Genomic DNA, 21,095 nt, shown 5'->3' with positions numbered 1-21,095 from the left:
TGAAGAAAAGCAAATACAGGCTACCCCAAAATACAGCAGTCTGAGCCTTTAGACTGTGTAGTGCAAATATGAGGATGGTGCAGCAATTTATGTTCACAAAAGTGTGACTAAAATTATCAGCCCAAACTCTGGTTTTAAGTAAATCCAAATCTGGCTAATTTAAGCAGAAAAATTTGTTAGAATGCTATCTGGTAGCTCACAAAATAGTCAGGAAAGCAGAAATAAACCAGGCTCATAAAAAGATTAGGGGTGGTCTACATAAGATGCTATGATTCTTCTGTTGCTTTTAGATTGATTTCTTAATTGATCCCATGTCTTTGAGTCACCACAAAGTCCTGGTTGGCACTCTGTGTGTTGTCAAAGACAAAAAACAAGAGTATTTGGCCCTTTCAGCTTCTGTAGTGGGAGGGCATTTCCTTTATCCAGAATCTCACAGCAGCAGATTATCCTAAATAGAAAGGATGCTTTGGCTGTTGGCTTGCAAAAAACTTACGCTGTCTGCTGCAACTGCAAATCTTAAAAAAATAATAAGTTGAGATTGTATATCATAAAATTTAAGATTTTGTATAAAAAATGAAGGATACATTATTTGTCAAAATTAAAAATGCAAATATTATGTGACCCAGAAACTCCACTTAAAGGAATTTATTCTCTAAATAAATTTGCACATTAGGAAGAGTCATATATGTAAGGATATTAATTGCAACTTTATTTGTAAAAGCAAAAGACTGAGTACAATCTCAATGTCTATAATTAGGCCTGAGTCAGCTGTTTACAGTGTATCTGTATAATGGAAAACTGTTCGTCAAAAAGAACTGGGTAGTTCCTTGTGTACCAATGCTGAATAAGTTCCAAGACACATTAAATGAAAAAAAAAAAGATATTTTATATAGAAGAAAAAGGGCTGGAGGTCACTATGGGGATTATATGTATCATGTGCTTATGTAGGTATAAAATATCCTTGGAATATCATAAGAAAATGGTAGTAGCTGTTTCTGAAACAAGAGGGGGACTGGAATAGGAGGGAGACTGAGGTTTTTGCCCATTTCCTGTTTATATTTCTGTTCTACATGTATCATCTAAACACTCTGTGGTATCGGGTTGCATGTTTGGGGTTTTTGGGGTTTTGTTTTTTTTTTTTACTTTTTTAACTTATTTTATTTATTTATTTATTTATTTAAAGATTTTATTTGACAGAGAGACACAGCGAGAGAGGGAACACAAGCAGGGGGAGTGGGAGAGGGAGAAGCAGGCTCCCCGCCGAGCAGGGAGCCCGAGTCGGGGCTTGATCCCAGGACTCTTAACTTTTATTTTTTTATTGTAAGCTCTACACCTAATGTGAGGCTTGAACTCATGACCCTGAGATCAAGTATCACATGCTCTGTTGACACCTGAGAAATCTGTATCCAGTACCCATCCAGGCATCCCAGGGTTGCATGTTTTTAAACATTCATTATTTGAAAACAAAACAAAACACATTATTTGAATCCTTCAGCTGCTTTTCCTACTTAGCACTTTAAAAGTTTTATCCAAGTTGATATCGGCAGTTCATCCATTTTCTTGATGGGTATTTAAGGTTCCAGTTATTCATTATTAAGGCATGCTGCAGCAAATATTCTTAGCATGTTTTATGCACGTGTGCATTCCTCTATTGCAGTACCTTTCTTTTCATTGTGCCTACAATAAGAAATACATTCCAGTTCTAGCATGCTAGTACATTTTTGCTACAATGTATTTTTAAATAACATGACCTAGTTCACAGATAATTGCTAAGTAGGGCAGTGATGTCAGTATAGCTCAGAAGTTACATTGGTTCATATGTAATTTTTCCTAAAACATTAATATTTTGCACACCCAGTTACCTATAATTTTGTAATAGAGGATGACATGCCTTTAGGTCTAAAATAGGAAGCTGTGGAATGATTGATTGTTTTAATAGGATCACTCAAGCATTAGAACAGGAAGTTAACTGCAGTAATCTGGGCAAAAGTAAATAAATGGTGGCTTGAACTAACCTGTGCTAGTAGGCCATAATGCAAAGTATGAAAGCCTACTTACCCTAGAGAAACACAGGTACACAAGAAGCATTGCTTTAATAGTGGATAACTTCTAGTTATTCAGGTATTTCTAATACCATCAATAGACTGGATAAACTATGCAGTTTGAATTAATTAAAGTTGCATATATCAAGTTGAGTTATCAGACAACCAAGTAGAGATGTCAAATATACAGATGGATACGGAGTTCTGGACAGTTGTACAAGCTGAAGAGACAAATTTGGCAGTCATTAGGATATATTTGCTATAAGCAACAAGACTGGGTAAAATTACCAAGAAAGTATAAATAGAAAAGAGCTCAGAGGACTAAGTCCTGGGAAACTATCATTTAGTTTGGGGAAAGGAGGAAGAACTAACAAAAGAAACTGAGAAGGCAGGGATTTTGTGGAAGTGAAGTATTTTCAGGAGGAGAATACAATCAGTTGTATCAAATGCTGCTGATAATAAGGATGAGAACTTGCTTTAACAACATGGAAGTCACTGATGGCCTTGGCAAGATTTTGAGTGGAATGGTGGAGCTGAAGTCTTGATTAGAATGCTTCAAGAAGAAACAGGAAGAGGTGCCTGGGTAGCTCAATTGGTTAAGCGTCAGACTCTTGATTTCAGCTCAGGTCATGATCTCAGGTTGATATCGAGCCCCATGTCAGGCTCCATGCTGGGTGTAGAGCCTGCTTAAGATTCTCTTTCTCTCTCTCCCTCTGTCCCTCCCCACTCTCTAAAGAAACAATTTTAAAAAAGAAGAAACAGGAAAAGGAAAATAGAACTTCAGACTCCCAGCACATCTGCCTAACTCTTCTTGTGCCTGTAAATTCTTACCTTTTCTCCTGCTACTATGAACGATCTAGCTTTGCCTCTATCTGAGACCAACCCCTGTGTACTTGATTCTGTCTTCACTAACCTAGTATAAAATACAGACCTGGGAAATCTCCCCTCCCTCTTCTACATCGTCTGCTGTATCATTCCCTAGTGTATAAACGTGCCAGGATCTTTCCCATCTTAAAAAAAGATTCTTTCTTGACCGAATCTCCACCTTCAGCGACTGTCTGCATTTTCGTCCCTTTACAGCCAAGCTCTGAAAAACTGTCCTACTGCTATTATCTCATTTTTGTTTCTACTTCATGTTCAGATGCAGGCAAGGAATAAGCAGACAGTTGGGTTTAATCATACTGTGGTTAAGCCATGTGAATATGATGAGATAAAAGAACAAGGGAGTAAAGATTCTCTGCAAGTGTGTAATTTAAGCTGCTTACAGAGAAGGAAGTACTTGAGAGGGGTGAGAGATGTGAAGAGGTGGTGGTATCGGTGGACAGAAGTTCTCCACGGAGGTTGAAGGATTATTGGAGATGAGGTACTAGAGTGACTGAGCTAGAAGGAGAGGTTAGTGGTTAGAGGTTTGAGATCATATTAGAGTCTGAGTTACTTGTAATTAACAAGCTTAAGGTTATGACCAAAAGTTGTAGTTGAGGCAGAAAAGAAGAAAAATAACTGAAAAGCCTTTCAAGTTCAGCCAATGAACTGAGAGGCCAAGACACTGGGATGATCATCTTTGTGGGTATTGAAATCCTCAAGAACTGTAACTGGAATGGTGTTGTAGAGGCTGAGAGTGAGACAGGAACTAAGTTCTTAAAGGACCAGGGGGAATTGAGGGCACTATAGGGTAGAAAATTGCAGTAAGAAGTGCCCAGGTGGCAGAGGGCATGCTCTGAGGACAGGTTTTTAATGGAGGGAGCAGAGGTAAGCAGCCATGAGGAGAGAGGAGCCTGTTCCACCTTCAGGCCCCGTGGTATCAGAGGTGGTGTGGAGAAAACAGCTACCATTTCAGGGGACTGCAGGGGAAGCACTGTCCTCTACAGTTGCAAATTCTGACACGCTTAGAGGGCTGGGTGTTTTCACAAATTAATACTCGTTTTTCTTAAAGCAGAGTCTCACAAAATAGTTTAAACACAGCTTCATGTTTGGAAGACATAGGGAGTGGCAGAGGGATCGTTTTAAAGGGAACAACCTTTATTTTGTGTTGCTGTGAGAGGATTTAGGCCTAGTACTGCCAGATCTTTGTTTTTTTTTCCGAGAATCCAGAACTGGATTTTTGTGTGAAAAAGACTACAACACTAGCTTGTTTACTTATTTTAAAATATTGTGCAGGCCAAATAAACTGTATTTAGCCACTGTCAAAATTTTCTGAATTCTGCTTTTTAAAATAGAAAACTAGTATTTGTAAGTTCATGAGTCAAAGTCCATGATCTTCAACCTGGCTGCCTTGTTGGGTAGCCTGCCACCGTTCAGTCCAGTCTGCAGATGTAAAGGGAGTGACTCTCACAAGCTGATCACCAAGCAGCACTTAAATTACCTGGCAACTTATCAGTTGTTTAATTATTATTACTCAAACAGATCTGATCTCAACCCATATTTTTTTACTTTCAATTCTAACCCTGATAATGGAATTTCCTTGGAAGAGAAACACACTTAACCTTATTTATAGCCAGAACTTTTTTTTTTTAAAAGATTTTATTTATTTATTTGACACAGAGAGACACAGCGAGAGAGGGATCACAAGCAGGGGGAGTGGGAGAGGGAGAAGCAGGCTTCCCGCCGAGCAGGGAGCCCGATGCGGGGCTCGGTGCCAGGACCCTGGGATCATGACCTGAGCCGAAGGCAGACACTTAACGACTGAGCCACCCACGCGCCCCTATAGCCAGAATGAAAAGTAGACCTACAATAAAACTTCTAATGGAAGAAAACTTAGAGGCTCTTTAAGCCCAACAAACCAAACCAAAAAACTAGTTAATTCCTAAATAATTTCAACATTATAAAATCTTTTTTTTTAAGATTTTTTTTTTTTTAAATGAGAGAAAGAGAGAGCATGAGAGGGGGGAGGGTCAGAGGGAGAAGCAGACTCCCCACTGAGCAGGTTGCCTGATGTGGGACTCGATCCTGGGGCTCCAGGATCATGACCTGAGCTGAAGGCAGCTGCTTAACCAACTGAGCCACCCAGGCGCCCCTAACATAAAATCTTTAATGTTGCTTCAATATCTTCAATTTTACTTTAATCATAATGATGACCATACTCCCTTTGTATTGAAACAGAAGTCTAAGGATGGTATTTGGCTCCTTTTGACCTCAGGGAAGCAAACCCTCTGGACTTAGTGTCCTTATCTGTAAAATGGAGATTAGAAATCCATACCCTACCTACTACATAAGGTAGCTATTAGGATCAAATGAGAATGTGGAAAGCTTACCTCTTGACTTTGTATGGCTGCTTTTATTCTGTTAAGGAATAGCAACTTGCTGGATGCCTGGGTGGCTCAGTTGGTTAAGCAGCTTTCTTCAGCTCAGGTCATGATCCCAGGGTCCTCGGATCAAGTCCCGCATCGGGCTCCCTGCTCAGCAGGGAGCCTGCTTCTCCCTCTCCCTCTGCCTGCCACTCCTCCTGCTTGTGCTCTCTCTCTGACAAATAAAAAAATAAAATCTTAAAAAAAAAAAAAAGGAATAACAACTTGCCTAAAGCTAGTGAGATAGTCTATTTAGAAAAAATATTTTAGAGTATATTTAAAATTTATGAACCCCTGAGTATGAGTGGATATATAATCTACTTTCAAAAACAACTTTCCTACTGATAAATGACACTGCTGATGGTATCACTGTGTGAGGTAGTGGCTGAAATGTACCCTTTCTGGGTCTGTAAGCATGACTGGTCATACTTTGGCTAAAAATCCTGTTCATTCAGGTGAGATTTGATACACACTCTTTCTTTGGACCTCCCTTCCCTTCTTACCCTGTGCTCCTTTCTTCATTAAAATTAATAATTATCACTTGAGATTTATATTTAATGTAATGAGTCTTTTTTTTAAAGATTTATTTTTTTATTGAGAGAGACAGAGAGCTGGGGGAGGGGCAGAGGGAAAGGGAGAGAGAATCCCAAGCAGACTCCTGGCTGAGCGTGGAGCCGGACACAGAGCTCGATCTCGTGACCCTGAGATCATGACCTGAGCCGAAACCAAGAGTCGAACGCTCAACCGACTGAGTCACCCAGGCACCCCTAATGAGTCTTTTCTAGCAACATTTAATACACACTCAAAAGAACAAGTCTTAACTGAGAAACACAGGATACCTCCTTTTCACAGTAATTAGTTTAAGTTCCAGTGATGACAACTACAAGGCAACTTCCTCAGAGGAAGCTAAACATTGATGAGTCCAGTGCAGCCAGTATGTTGAATATGAGGTGATAAAAATCTTTATCACATCCAGCTTGACTGTCCTGTAACTTAGTCTGTGTCTTTTGGAATAGTTATTCCTTTTTATTAATTGTATGGTTGTTATACAGCCATGGAAGGAAAAAGCTGAACATCAAAATCATCAACAATATACCTGAAAGACAAAATAGAGTAAAAGAAAAACAATCTAAGGAAGTTCATAATCACTCAGTGGCTATAATTTAAGGTTATATACCTAGAGATTAGGAAGGCTATGTTTAAAAGAATTAGCTGCATCAATTCTACATGAAACATATGGATTTTTTTAATGTAACATTCTCACATTTTTCTTCAACCATGAATCCTTAAAAACATATGTATCTGGTAAAACCAGAATGATCTAAACAGTGAATTGAAAGGATAAATAGATCTGGAGTTCTAGTTCTGGCTCCATTACTGACTTGCTGAGTGAGAAATTCTGGATTTAGGTCTCCATTTGCTCTTCTCTTAAAAGATCAACACTGTCCCTCCATGCCTCAGATATGTATGTACTGGGAGAATAAGGCAACTGAAAGCACTCATGAGTTTTCATTTGGAATGATCAAATATTACTTTCTCCCTTCTCTTTTTTTCATCAGTCACAATATTAATAGCTTTTACAGCTGTACCAAGCAAAATGTCTAAAGCCAAATTTCAGTCAGTGCTGAAATTTTATATCAAATAGAAAATATGTGGGGCACCTGAGTGTCTCAGTCGAGGCTCAGTCAGTTGAGTTTCCAACTGTTGATTTCAGCTCAGGTCAAAATCTCATGGTCCTGGGATCAAGCCCTGTGTTGGGCTCCGTGCTTGGTAAAGAGTCTGCTTGAGGTTCTCTCTCCCCCTCTCTCTCTGCCCCTCCCCCAGCTCTTTCTCTCCCTCTCTCTCAAATGAATACATAAAATCTTTTTTTAAAGAAAATATGTTTAAAAAAAGGAGTCATATATTAGTAAATATTTTTGAGGTCACAAGAAGATAAATCTAGCATGTGGCTATTGGTTAATTTTTCAGTGGGGAAACAGGGCTAGAGGAGACAGCCACAGGGTTCAAATCACTGTCTTGAAAGGGATGTCTGCAATAATTAATATTTTTATCTTAACATATTTAGGCTTAAAGCTCTAAATTAGTTTAAACTCAGATTAAGAATGAGTTTTTGTCACATGCAGATTTGATATTTTTTTACTCCTATTTGGTAACAGCAGACCTTAAGGTTTGACTAGGATTTGGATAGCTTAACATGCCTTTGAAAGAGAAGTCTGTTTTGCAACCAGAGGCTTTAAATGAAAAAAAAACAAAACAAAACAAACAAGCCATATGTTAACTGACCCACAAGATTTGACATTTTCTTTATAAAGTCAGAGCTAGAGAATAAGACATTACATTGAAAATGTTTTCAAAAATGTAATTTCAGTTTCATAGCAAATAGAATTTGCTAATTTTCATTTTATGAATGTGTAAACTAGAGAATTATTTTTTTAATTTTTAATTTTTAAATCTTTTGTATTTTATTTTATTTGTCAGAGAGAGAGAGACAGAGAGCAGGCACAAGCAGGGGGAGTGGCAGGCAGAGGCACAAGGAGAAGCAGACTCCCCACTGAGCAAGGAGCCCGATGTGGGACTCGATCCCAGGACCCCAGGATCATGACCTGAGCCGAAGGCAGATGTTTAACTGACTGAGCCACTCAGGCGCCCCTAGAGATTTAATTCTATATACATTATAATAGTCACATTTCTGCTATTTTAAATTAATTCTGGGGAGGTGGCAGGAGCCCTTATATAATTATCTCTGCTATGAAGAGAAACAAGAAAAACAAGGAGTATGGCTTCCAAGAATAGTAATGCTCCCTGCTTGGTCAGGAAGGGAAAGATATCTTTGGATGACTTTCCTCCATCTCATTCAGTGGCATCACCTAATGTAGCTTTAACGTGGTTTTGTTTGTTTTGATGCTTCATCTTTTATTTAGCTATTTGAAGGACTCTTGTTAAAATACAATTTCTTTTTTTTAAGATATGTATTTACTTATTTATTTAAAAGATTTTATTTATTTGACAGAGAGAAACACAGAGAGAGAGGGAACACCAGCAGGGGGAGTGGGAGAGGGAGAAACAGGCCTCCCGCTGAGCAGGGAGCCCAATATGGGACTCGATCCCAGGACCCTGGGATCATGACCTGAGCCAAAGGCAGACGCTTAATGACTGAGCCACCCAGGCGCCCCTTATTTATTTTTAAGTAGGCTCCATGCCCAGTGTGGAGCACAATGCAGGGCTTGAACTCACGACCCTAAGATCATCAAGACCTGAGCTGAGATCAAGAGTTGGACACTTAGGGTGCCTGGGTGGCTCAGTTGGTTAAGCGACTGCTTTCGGCTCAGGTCATGATCCTGGAGTCCCGGGATCAAGTCCCGCATTGGGCTCCCTGCTCAGCAGGGAGTCTGCTTCTCCCTCTGACCCCCTTACCTCTCGTGCTCTCTATCTCTCATTCTCTCTCTCTCAAATAAATAAAAATATTTTGAAAAAAAAAAAGAGTTGGACACTTAACCAACTGAGCCACCCAGGTGCCCCATAAAATTTTAAGTAATCTCTACACCCAACATGGGGCTTGAACTCACAACCTCAAGATCAAGAGTCACATGCTCTACTGAGCCAGCCGGGTGCCCCTAAAAAGTATAATTTCTTATTTTTCCCATCTTTCTTATAGTTTGTAACTTTATTTCATTTGATGCCATTTTTTTTTTTTTTTTTGGCCAATGGAAACGTAACTTCAATGAATGACAAAATCCAATGCCAAGCTGAAATTCAGTATTCTAAAAAATGCCATTTATTCACATATGTCTTTTATCCATATCTAATGAAGGATTCTTGTATTGCTTTTCATTCCTAAACCTCTTAAAGAAGTGTAGGAACAAGCCTCTAATCCAAGAACTATAAGAAATTTTGGTTAAGTCTATTTGGAAAAAGCTAGGAAATCCTTAGGCCAACAAAGAATCTTTGAATATTTTCAACATTTCAATTAGGGCCAGAGATAATTGCTAAAAAGTTCAATACCAATGCCATTTTTTGGATTCCTTGAATAGGAAGAAAATAAATAAATATATACTTTTTTTCTTTGGGTGTTTGGATTTTTGGGGGGTAAGTGGTTCCATAAATGTTCTGGGAATGGTTACAGTAATGTTACCTTCCTGTTTGGACTATCCTAACATGGACAGAATGTAGTCTGTTTCCCTGTGCTACTACTCTCTGGTCTGCACACTTTTAAAAGGGGCAGAAGTGATTGCTCCTCTTTTTTCTATCATGAGACTTTTTTCCAGTATGTTCTTCCAGGAAGAAGTTATTAAATGATTTAGGCTAGAAAACATTTTTTTTAAAGATTTTTCTAAAGTAATCTCTACACCCAACATGGGGGTCGATTTTAAAACCCTGAAATCAAGAGTTGCATGTTCCACTGACTAAGCCAGCCAGGCGCCCCCATGGCGTTTTGCTTTAAGCAATGTTTTCTGGGGGTGCCTGGCTGGCTCAGTCCATACAGCATGTGACTCAGGGTTGTGAGTTTGAGCCCCCATGTTGGGTGCAGAGATTACTTTAAAAAAAAGAAAGAAAAGAAAAAAGTCATGGGCATTTTATAGAAAATGTCATTTTGATTTTTTTTTCCTTTTAATAATTCTTTTGGAAATGTGCCTGGGTGGCTCAGTTGGTTAAGCATCAGACTCTTGATTTCAGCTCAGATCATGATCTCGGGGTCATGAGCTAAAGCTCTGTATCAGGCTCTCCACTGGGCATGGAGCCTGCTTTGCATTCTCTCCCTCTGCCCCCCTATCCCCACTTGCTCGCATGCTCTCTCCCTAAAACAAACAATAAATAAAAATAAAAATTCTTTTGGAAAGGCCTACCTACATTTTAGTGTTATTTCAAGTAACGGATAATATAATTCTTTTTTTTAAGTTTTTTTTTTTTAAAGTAACCTCTATACCCAACATGGGGCTCAAACTCATGACCCCAAAGATCAAGAGTTGCTCACTCCTCTGAGCCAGCCAGGAGCCCTGGATGAAATAATTCTTTAGTATCATGTTAAAATTGTAGTTGGAGCACAGTAACAAATATAATGTTAATAATATATGTGGATTGCAAATATGACATTTTAAGAGAATCATTCAAATAGAAACTGTCAGTAGACCTATCCAATTAGTGAGTTTTATAACTTCATGAACTTCAATGACTTTTTTAACTTCTTAAAAATCACGAATAGAGGGACGCCTGGGTGACTCAGTTGATTAGCATCTGCCTTTGGCTCAGGTCATGATCTCAGGGTCCTGGGATCGAGTACCACATCGGGCTCCTTGCTCAGCAGGGAGCCTGCTTCTCCCTCTGCCTGCTACTCCCCCTGCTTGTGCTCTCTCTCTCTCTGACAAACAAATAAATAAATCTTTTTAAAAATTCAAGAGAAAATTTAAAGAAGTTATTAGAAAACACTAATCTATAGAATCTATTTTTCAGCTCAGATCATGCTCTCAGGGTCATGAGCTAACTTTAGCTCTGTATCAGAGAAAAATGGCTGCCATTGTTAGCATTTTAAAATACAGACTTTCTCTGGTATTTTTTCATGTTTAGGTCCACAGATATTATTACTGAGCAAAACAGGTACTAAGTGTGAAATAAAGGTATGGAAGGTGAATGGGAGGAGTCAAGTGTGCTGGCTGTTCAAACATTAGGCCAATGTTCCCTTCTATATGTACCCTGATTTTTAAAGTTTTTTTTTTAAATTAACAGAATTTAAACAGAAATGAGCAACAAGAAACAAAACACTAACTGTGGATAAAAAGGATGAACTAATAAAAGCCAGGCATCCTCATAGTCATTTATAGTAATGATTTATAATCAGGCTTAAAAGAGGTGACTAAACAAAATCAAGAAATGCTGATAACTTATAGAAAGAAATGCATATTATAAGAGGAGGTTTGGGGTGCCTGGGTGGCTCAGTCGTTAGGCGTCTGCCTTCAACTCGGGTCATGATCCCGGGGTCCTGGGATAGAGCCCTGCATTGGGCTCCCTGCTCGGCAGGAAGCCTGCTTCTCCCTCCCCCACTTCCCCTGCTTGTGTTCCCTCTCTCACTGTGTCTCTCTGTCAAATAAATAAATAAAATCTTAAAAAAAAAAAAAAGTAAGAGGAGTTTTATATATCTGATCCAGATAGAAATAACAGGAATGAAATTGTGGATAATTTTTAAACTACACTTATTATAGTTATCCATTGTTTCATGAGATGCTCTTTTGCAAAATGAGTCAAATGAGCTAAACAGTATTTTATTTGGAACTCACAAATTTGAAATAAAATTTCCTTTAGCAAGAAAGAAAGATATATATATATTTTTTAATGGAAGGAATCACTCCTCAGTTTTTTGGTCCATATATCTGAGGATTCTTAAAATGGTATCATGCCTGAAACTGACTACCCTTAACTAGATAATTTTATTTCTTTGAAGAAAAAAGTTTTAAAGGATACTGCACAAATAAAGTGTTATTTCAGGTATGTTAACTACCTTTTTCATTTTCTTTTTTGTACCTATTCTGGCTTTGGAAATTGACATGTTATAGTGACATTTCCTATCATTTTAAGATACCCTAATCTTGTAATCATATTAATAAAAATATGCTTACCTAAAGAAGGAGCGAGCCAATATACTATAAAAAATCGAAGGAATGCTTCATCAAAACACTTGAAATGTAGTGAAAGTGCCAAAGCTGGATTAAATACAGCTCCTGTTAGACTTCCTCCTGTAATACATTTTAAGCAGAGTGATACCAAACCATATATTTTACATTTTCTTGTAACTGGAAATAAAGTGGTTACTGGATGTGACTACTTTGTTTTAGGTATTTAAGTATTCTTATGCTATAATCTTCCTTTGCAGAATCACCTGGCATGTTATAGAATATAAAGATAGATTATAGATTATAATGTGCTAGGACATTTAAGAGTTTTAATCCAGTGCTTTTCCTATATTATCAAATGCACATTTGAAAATTAATCTGTTCTATTATTGCTCTTACAAGTTTACAAAACAGGAGATTTGGCTGCCCATCTTAACATTCATCAATTTAAATGAATAAATAATAATGAAAATACATTTAAAATGGATACAATACCCCAGGATCATCGTGGGCTTAAGTACACCTTTGTGTTGAAACAAAAGTAAAATGGACCAAAGTATTATCACTGACTGCATTTTTACTTGTCAACAGAGAGAGCCCTGAAGAAGGGACTGTGAATGGCATGTGAATTATGTCTCAATAAAGTGGCTACAAAATTTTCTAAATAAAAAAAGTGATCATGTATAGTTGTGAAAGGTAAGCACAATTTCTAGCTGTTGATTGCTTTTCAGGACTCATGGTCCAGCTCTGCACCCAGGTTCTCTCTCTGACATGGAGCCTAGGAGTTTAGTTCTGGCCACACAAGCAAGTAAGGAAAAGCAGAGGAGGCTGGACTTCCTTTCCAATGGTACCAGAACTGTGGCTCAGCTTTTTAGAACACACCCTAAAATTTTCCTGAGATAGTGACATTTCCATTCTTCCATGTAGAAGGTTGGGCATACATATCTGCCTCTGACTCAGCTACAGAGATATATCCCGAGATCTTCACAAATTTTACCTTGACATATGCCTCTATAGCATGCTGTCTTCGTAAAATGAGTAAAATTGGAAATTAAGCAACCCTTTCATAAGATTTCACTAATAAGATGTCACACTTGATAGGCTGCACTGAAGCTGTGTCGAGATGAAGGTGTTGAGCAGTGAACTAAGTTCACTCCATGGCTAAGAGTTTTTTCTAGCACACAGGCCTTACAGTGTGATTCATACTCATGTCTCAGCAATTATAAATGATAACACATCATGGACCTTCAGAATCACTTTTTTTTAAGATTTTATTTATTTATTTGACAGAGATACAGAGAGAGAACAAGTAGGCAGAGAGGCAGGCAGAGGGAGAGGGAGAAGCAGGCTTCCCGCTGAGCAGGGAGCCCGATGCAGGGCTCGATCCCAGGACCCTGGGATCATGACCTGGGCCGAAGGCAGCCACTTAACCGACTGAGCCACCCAGGTGCCCCCAGAATCACTCTTGAATATCGTCAATCCTGGAATGTTAAAGCTGCAACTGCCAAGGACAAACAGAATTGTTTGGTTGGCAGGTGGTCACTTAAGTTCAATAAAAGAATTGAGTTCCTATATAGTAGACATCATGGGCAAAAGATAAGGACTTACACAGGTCTTTACAATACAACGTAATATGTGCTATGATAATACAAGTGACCTGTGTTTTTTTTTAGGCATGTATAAGTAAAAATAGACTGAACCATTGCTCTCATAATTAGTTTACTTTGGTGTTCCCATTAGGCCTTTGCTATTTCCATTAGGTCTAAGAACACTGTCCATCAGTCTTATACCATCCTAAAATTCAAACTACTTTACTCACCTTATCTTCTAATCCTCACATCTCCAGTTCTGCTGAGTGTGATGTTGTGGAAGCTGCTCCTCCCACGTTCCCCTCTTGAATATGGACTGGCTTTGCAATTTGCATTGACAAATAGAATGCAGCAGAAGTGATTCTATGCCAATTCTGAACATGACAAGTGACAGTGAATTCTAGGTTCAGGTCTCAAAAAACCCATTAGCTTCCACTTTTTGCTTTCTCGGAACAGTGCCCTGGCCATGTAAGTAAGCTGGTCTAGGCTGCTGGAAGATAAGAGGCCACATGGAGGAGAACTGAGGCATCTTAGATGACAGCTGCCACTGGACACATGAGTGAAGACACCTTAGCTTTTCCAGCCCCACCAACTGTCCAGCTATATTATATGGTCTCAGAGGAATTTCCCATCTGATCCACAGAATCATGAAAAACTATAAATTATGATTTTAAGCTATAGTTAGCTGATACACGGGGCACCTGGGTGGCTCATTTGGTTAAGCATCTGCCTTCGGCTCAGGTCTTGATCTCGGGGTCCTGGGATCAAGCCCTGTGTTGGGCTCCCTGCTCAGCGGGGAGTCTGCTTCTCCCTCTACCCCTTCTGCTCATGCTCTCTTTCTCTCTTGCTCTCCCTCTCTCAAATAGATAGATAAAATCTTAAAAAAAAAAAAGCTGATATAGAAATTCATATCAGGAGTGGGTTCTGTGCCAACACAAGCCCAGGGGGTTCCTGGATGGCGTAGTCGATTAAGCATGTGACTCTTGGTTTTGGCTCAGATCATGATCTCAGGGTCTTGAGGTAGAGCCCCATGTCAGGCTCTGCACTCAGCGTGGAGCCTGCTTGGGATTCTCTCTCCCTCTACCCCTCCCGCACATATGCACACGCAGGCTCTCCCTCTCAAATAAATAAATCTTAAAAAAAAAAAAAAAAAGTCCAAAGCATGTGGCTTCGGCTTTGACATTTCAGATTATATAGCTCTTTGTTGGGGGCTGTCCTATGCATTGTGGGATGTTTAGCAGCATCCTTGGTCCTTAACCACTAGATGCCAGCAAATTCATCTCCCCTACCATTGTTAACAACCAAAATTGTCTCCACACATTGCTGAATGCCCCTGGGGCGGAGTGTGGGGGGGTTCCTGTTGAAAACCAGAACTACTGAGTTGTAGAGAACTACTGATACTTGCATACAAGTAGACATATGCAATGTTGTTTATAGTAGCAAAGAACTGGGAAAACCCTGACTGTCCATAAGAAGATAGCTAAATAAACAAGCTTATTAATTTGGAATAACATTCAATATTTTGAAATAATCAGAGAAATCTCTTTACTAATTAACATTGGTAGGTCTCCAAGATACCACTGAACTACTACCACCAAGAAAAGCAAACTGCAAAAAGTAAGATATGATACCTTTTATGTTAACATGAACATACCTAAACAATAGTTTCTATAGGGTCTTATCTATATGTCTAATAAATCACATAAAGAGTTTGGAAGGACACACACATGCATGTGCAGAGGACTACCCTGGTGGGAAGATTAGACAGAGAAGGAGAAAGGACAGGCATGGAGGCTGGCAGTCAAAAGGCCCTTATGGTCTCATTGGTAGTGTTTTAATTTTTAACAAAAAGAATACATTCATGCATTGTGTAATTAAACATGAATTATTTAAAAAGAATCATCTACCAGGCACAGGACTAACAAAATACCTTTGAAAAATATTATTTATTGACATTCGAAGGGGAAAAGACATAATAATATATGTCCAAGAAGAGATACCAATGCGAAGACAGAGCTGGCTGATCGTCAAGAGTCTTACAGGATAGCCAGAACTTGGCGAAATTACCACAGTTAAAGACTGTGTCAAAGTCCAAGTTCCAAATCTGGCAATTCTAGATGCTAATGTTACTCAATACTCCTAAAGGAAATCAAATTCTCCGGGACAGAATGACACTAGTTAAAATCATAAGACTCCTGAATAAGCCAGAATGTTAATTAACTAATTTAGAGTGGAGGCTAGCCCTTTCCAGTGACTAGAATATTTGTGCCAGGTACTATGCTAACTTGAAATACGTTATTCTATTCCTCATAATGGTCTTAAGAGAGAGATAGTATTATTCTCCACTTTAAATATGAGGAAATGAGGCCTAAATTGAGTATCTCTTCTAAGGGTACAGTACAACTCTAAACCTGTGCACTTAGCCACTACATTAATAAATAAATGTTCTGGACCTTTGTTTGAAGTGATTTTTCATTGTAAATAAGTATCTATTTCATATAGTTATTACATTAAAAGCAAATGTATGTAAAGGACTTAGTTCCCTTCTCCTTTGACAAGTAATCTTACCTATGTTCTTCATGATTTAGAAGGATGCCAAAAACTGAATGGAATAATGAAATGAAGTAAAAATACTACAATTTCTTCAGACAATTAGGCTTATTTTGAAAGCCCTTAGACATAAAATATAAAATGTCCAGATATATATTATTTTTTTTCTACATGATTTTTTAAAGTGAATATGAGTATTTGATTTGTAACAGGTGATACAATGCTAAGACCTGGTTATATGTTATAATGAATAAAATAACTTTAGTTTCTGTAGTCATAAAGCTTACTGTCTGTTGGAAGAAGACATCAGAAGACAAGTGTATAATTAAAAATTCTACAAAGGAAATGAACAGGTGCAATAATAAAGACAACTTAGATGTATAAAATAACAGATTTTTTTCAGTGTCTATTGTTGACCCTTGAACAACATGGGTTGAGATGCACAGGTCCACTTATATGCAGATTTTTTTTTTTAAATACCATACAGTACTGTAAATTATTTTCTCATGATTTTTTTTTAAGATTCTATTTATTTATTTGACAGAGAGAGACATAGCAAGAGCAGGAACACAAGCAAGGGGAGTGGGAGAGGGAGAAGCAGACTTCCTGCTGAGCAGGGAACCCGATGCGGGGCTCGATCCCAGGACCCTGGGATCATGACCTGAGCCGAAGGCAGATGCTTAACGACTGAGCCACCCAGGCACCCCTATGATTTTCTTAACATTTTTTCCTCTAACTTACTTTATTGTAAGAATACAGTATATAATACATACAACATACAAAATATGTGTTAATCAACTGTTAACAGTAAGGCTTCCAGTCAACAGTAGGCTATTAGTTAAGTTTTGAGGGAATCAAAAGTTATACATGGATTTTTGACTGTGTAGGGGCTTAGTGCCCCTAACCCTTGCATTGTTCAAGGGTCAACTGTAATTAAAAATGAATGCAGGGGCCCCTGGGTGGCGCAACTGGTTGAAGGTCCGACTCTTGGTTTCTGCTCAGGTTGTGATCTCAGGGTCCTGAGATGGAGCCCCTCATCGGCTCCATGCTCAGTGCAGAATCTGCTAAAGTTTCTCTCTCCCTCTGCCCCTCCCCCCTCTCTCTAAAATAAATAAATCTTTTTTAAACATGAATGCAGTTCCCTCTTACCCTGTTCATTGAGCCAAATTCTCCCAAAACCTAAATTAAGGAGATTTGCTTGAAATCTGCATTAATAGTTTTATAGCTCTAACATGTTAATAAATTACATCCTAGCATGCAACCATGTCAAATCAGTACCAACAGTACGTTAGACGTTAAAAAAGAAAAAGACGTATCAAAGTAACTTCTAATGAGACTTGACTTAGCTGACCCCTCCCCCTGCCTTTTCTCCCCTATCCATTCTTAAATCCTTCCTACAAAAGCCTTACCTCTCTCTGATATGACAGAAATTCGATCACTCCCAAGAGAGTTCATTCTACCTGGAACAACTCTGGTCTAAAGTTATGACATATCCACAGAAAATAATGCAGAGTTATGGCTTAGTGTATTATTACCCAAAGTATGTTCTCTTCTGCTACATACTCCTAGACAAAAGGATTCCATAAGTTTGAAAAACTGTTCCACATTCTCCTTTTGGGGTTTCACAATATACAGCAGCTTAGAAAAGGCTCTGTAAAGTTTTAACATTAGAAAATCTGTTTAATCCAGTGTTTGCCAGACTTACTTGGCAAAAGAATCCTTTTGCAACTTAATTTTTTTAAAATTATGGTAAAGTATATGACATAAAACATGCCATTTAAACCCTTTTCAAGTGTATATTCAGTGGCATTAATTACATTCACAATGTTCAACTATCACCACAACTTCCAAAACTTTTCCATCACCCCAAACAGAAACTCTGTACGCTGTATCCATTAAAGGATAAGTCCCTACTCTTCCCTGCCCCCTAACCCCTGGTAACATCTATTATACTTTCTGACTCTATGAATTTGCCTATTCTGGATTTTTTATATAAGTGGAGTCCTGCAACATTTGTTCCTTTGTGTCTGGCAAGGTTCATCATCCATGTTGTAGTATTTATCAGAACTTAATTCCTTTCATGGCTGAATAATGTTCACTTGTATGTACATATTTTTGTTACTTTTGAGGAGTGCAGTGTAGAAATGCTGATAATGAAATGAGAATAAGCTTTAGTGTCAGTTTGAACCATGATTCCAGCACATTCTAGACGTGTGACCTTGGACAAGTCATTCCACTTTTGTGAGCCTCAGTTTACTTAAAATGGGAGTAATGTATTCATTAGTGAGTTTTTTTAAGGATTAACTAAGATAACTCGTATAAATTTCCTATGTGCTTATTAGTATACTGCCCAATGAATACTCTTACCTCCCTTACATTGACAGAAAAGGAAAATCATAATAGTATCAATTTCTGTAACAGTAGTAATCCACAATTGTCTATTAGGTTCTGCCCCCGCAGTCTCCAGTGCTGTTTGATACTGCACCCATTAGCCATGTGTGGCTATTGACCACTTGAAATGTAGCTATTGCAACTGGGGAACCAAGTATTTCATTTTAGTTAATTTAAATCTGAATAACCACACGTAGCTAGTGGCTTCCGAATTGGCCAGCACAAGTCTGGATGAGAGCAGTGGTTCTCAACTCTGGTTTCATACTGGGATTACCCGGGAAACTTTAAAATACACCATTAATTATATAAGTACAGAGCTAAACTGTGGCATAACTTTTTGCAAGGGATGATTATCTTCATATATGGGGCATGTGTCTGCTTTAGCCCAAACCTAAAACTCTAATAAATAAGCAACTATTCACCAAACCCTCAAATATACATAAATCCTTTCCTCTCTTCTCTACCCTTTATTTCCATCTGTGTCTACACAAAGAATAGTACTAGATCTAATGGATGGAAAATGGATTGGAAAGTCTTTCATTTTTATCCTGGGAAGTCAAGCAAATGTTTAGAAGCCTTTATTTTGAGGTTTACTTCTACTTATAGTTTCACTTTCAGTGGGCAGAAGATAGACCATTACCACTAATTTCCTTTTATTAGATTCCTGCCTCTAAAACATTTTATATAGTCCCAGTGAAGCTACTTTGTTGCATTTAAAATGACATATTTCATCATTAAACTTTTGTTTTTTGGATTTCCTTGTCCCCTTTAGGATGTCCAAGGTATCCACTGCATCTGAGATCTGTCAAAGTAAACCAATGGTTTGCAAGAAATCAACAGATTTCTCGAGTTAGTTTTAAAAAGCATATTTAATTTCAAGCAAGTTTTAATTTTAAAACACATCTTTTGTGATAGGCCACTTAAAAGTTCACTTATAACTCAAGATGAATTATTAAGGAAACAAGAAATGACTTTAATTTTGTACAAAAAGAACTAAGAAACAGAACTACCGAATTTCTACTCCTCCCTCTTACTATTAACCAATCATGTAGTTTGTGCTTTAAATTGAAAGGCACTTTTTAAACCCATGATCATTTTTCAGGTTGACATGAGGAAAGAAGTAGCTGATATCTTTTCTCTCCACCATTAAAACAATCCCTTTGTAGGTTATTTGAACCCTTGGCAATATTTCACAAGATCTCAGTTTCAGCACAGAAACGTCTCCTGTTGCTGAGGGTTCAAAAAAGCACTGAATGGAGGATCTGTATGTCTGCACTATTGGTAAAGAACAGGCTGCAAAATGGTTAGAATAATGGGGATACCAATATTGACATCGCAGAAGTGTAGGGGTTTCAAATGTATCTTGGTAAAGAACTTAGCGCCTCGGGTCATAGAGGCTTCGGACGTGCCAAGTGTTTTGTGGGAATAACAAACCTGCGTAGACCAAAAAGGTGGTGAGTGCTGCCAGCAGGTGGATACGAAGCTTGGTTCGGATCTCCTGGAAGTGCAGCAAAGCGCCGTGGAAGATAAAGGAGCAGATGGCTTCTATGATGACCGCTTTGGGCAAGTCGACTTGAATAGGATTCCTGCAAACGAAGGTCCTCTCGTTGAGGTGATACTTGGTCAGCCCCAGGCTCCACAGGGCGCTTATGCAGTACCTGCTGCACATGGCACCAATCAGCTGAGCCAACAGCCTAATCGCACCCGTCTCGGGGGACATTCCCCCCAGCAACATCTGCATCATCACGCCGCACGGGTTGCTAGAGGTGCCCACCAGAGTCAGGCCGTGCACCAACGAGAAGAAGTAGATTAGCGACAGCGGCCAGGTGCGGTGCGCGGGTTCCTGCTCGCTCAGCAGTTGCAGCTCATGGGTGCAGCAGCAGAGCTGGAAGGTGGCCAGAAACTCCAAGACGAAGGTGTGGGCCATCATGAACCCGTGCAGCTGCTGCCGGGTGACCACGCGGGCCAGCCCCATGAACAGCACGAGCGATAGCATCAGCCCCAGCGAGGTGCAGATGTCCTGCGCCTCCGGCCAGAGGCCCCGCAGCGCCGTCATGGCTCGCTCCCGGCCAGACTACGCTGCCTGCTTGGCTTAAGCAGAGACAGCGTCAGGGTAGGAGTACCAAGTCCTAACTTGCAGCCCCACCCCTCCTCCCGCCCCGGAGGCGGACCAACTCGTGGCGAGCTGGCGGCTCCTGGGCGTCACGCTAGAGGACTCCTCCCCCCCTCCCCGGCGCGGAGCTAAGGTTTTGGGACCAGAGCCGGGGAGGAGAGGAGGGGAAGGGCGGCAAGGGAAGCTCTGCTAGGGGGTACCGGCTAAAAGGCCAATAGTCAGCGGGAGTCGGACGCGCACACGTCCCCGCCGCCTCCCGGAGCGACTGGAAGCTGGCGCGGGTGGGGGAAGGGCGCGGAGGGACGCCGCGCGCCGAGCGCCGGGGCCACTGCGCATGCGCGCGGGGACCCGTGAGCCCTTGCGAGCGGACTCCCAGGATCCCGGTCCTGGCGCCAAACGGAAAGGTTCGCGTTCCCTGAGATTTGACATTTGCTTTGAAGGGAAGACCTTGAAGGCTTTTCTTCCCTGCTCCTAAAACGGTAAAACCGTCCCGCTGGAGACACTCCTAGAGATAATCTCGGCCA

The 21,095-nt window shown here is 39.7% G+C and overlaps 2 protein-coding genes across 4 annotated transcripts in view; one reads left to right on the top strand and one right to left on the bottom strand.

Moving 5' to 3' along the window:
- The window catches only part of CLNS1A (chloride nucleotide-sensitive channel 1A), a 49,810-nt gene extending 33,971 nt beyond the window's left edge, over positions 1-15,839 (top strand). Inside the window, exons 8-9 of the mRNA XM_025894417.2 lie at positions 12,520-12,624; positions 15,083-15,839. The gene's annotated coding sequence lies outside the window, so the exon portion shown is untranslated. The remainder of the gene's footprint in view (positions 1-12,519; positions 12,625-15,082) is intronic.
- Positions 1,658-20,882, bottom strand: AQP11 (aquaporin 11). 3 transcript variants are annotated; one of them, XR_012374518.1, is made up of 4 exons: positions 19,893-20,882; positions 11,935-12,051; positions 5,294-6,422; positions 1,658-1,677 (listed from the first exon to the last, which is right to left on the bottom strand). XR_012374518.1 is itself a non-coding variant. In XM_025848637.2 (3 exons), exons 1-3 carry the CDS (start codon positions 20,512-20,514, stop codon positions 6,343-6,345), a joined length of 819 nt encoding a protein of 272 aa, XP_025704422.1. In that variant the 5' UTR covers positions 20,515-20,882; the 3' UTR covers positions 4,586-6,342. The 3 variants fall into 3 exon arrangements, 2 of the variants coding, with proteins under 2 accessions (XP_025704422.1, XP_025704423.1); XM_025848637.2 differs by lacking the exon at positions 1,658-1,677 and having other exon boundaries at positions 4,586-6,422; XM_025848638.2 differs by lacking the exons at positions 1,658-1,677; positions 11,935-12,051 and having other exon boundaries at positions 4,586-6,422.
- Between the last annotated feature and the right edge of the window lie 213 nt (positions 20,883-21,095).

Source organism: Callorhinus ursinus, unplaced genomic scaffold, assembly GCF_003265705.2.
Source record: "Callorhinus ursinus isolate GAN/ISIS: 27379988/994484 unplaced genomic scaffold, GSC_fseal_2.0 scaffold35, whole genome shotgun sequence".
Lineage (NCBI taxonomy): Eukaryota > Metazoa > Chordata > Mammalia > Carnivora > Otariidae > Callorhinus > Callorhinus ursinus.
The sequence above is the reverse complement of the archived record's forward strand: the minus strand, read 5'-3'. Positions and strand labels throughout refer to the sequence as shown.

Bases quoted from the DNA above. Each gene is read 5' to 3' on its own strand.
- AQP11 (XM_025848637.2), bottom strand. From the start codon at position 20,514: ATGACGGCGCTGCGGGGCCTCTGGCCGGAGGCGCAGGACATCTGCACC. The intron at 12,052-19,892 runs GTTTGTTATTCC...AATGTATTACAG, and splicing joins CACCTTTTTGGTCTACGCAG to GAGGAAGTCTAACAGGAGCT. The intron at 6,423-11,934 runs GTAAGCATATTT...TTTGTCTTTCAG, and splicing joins TTGGCTCGCTCCTTCTTTAG to GTATATTGTTGATGATTTTG.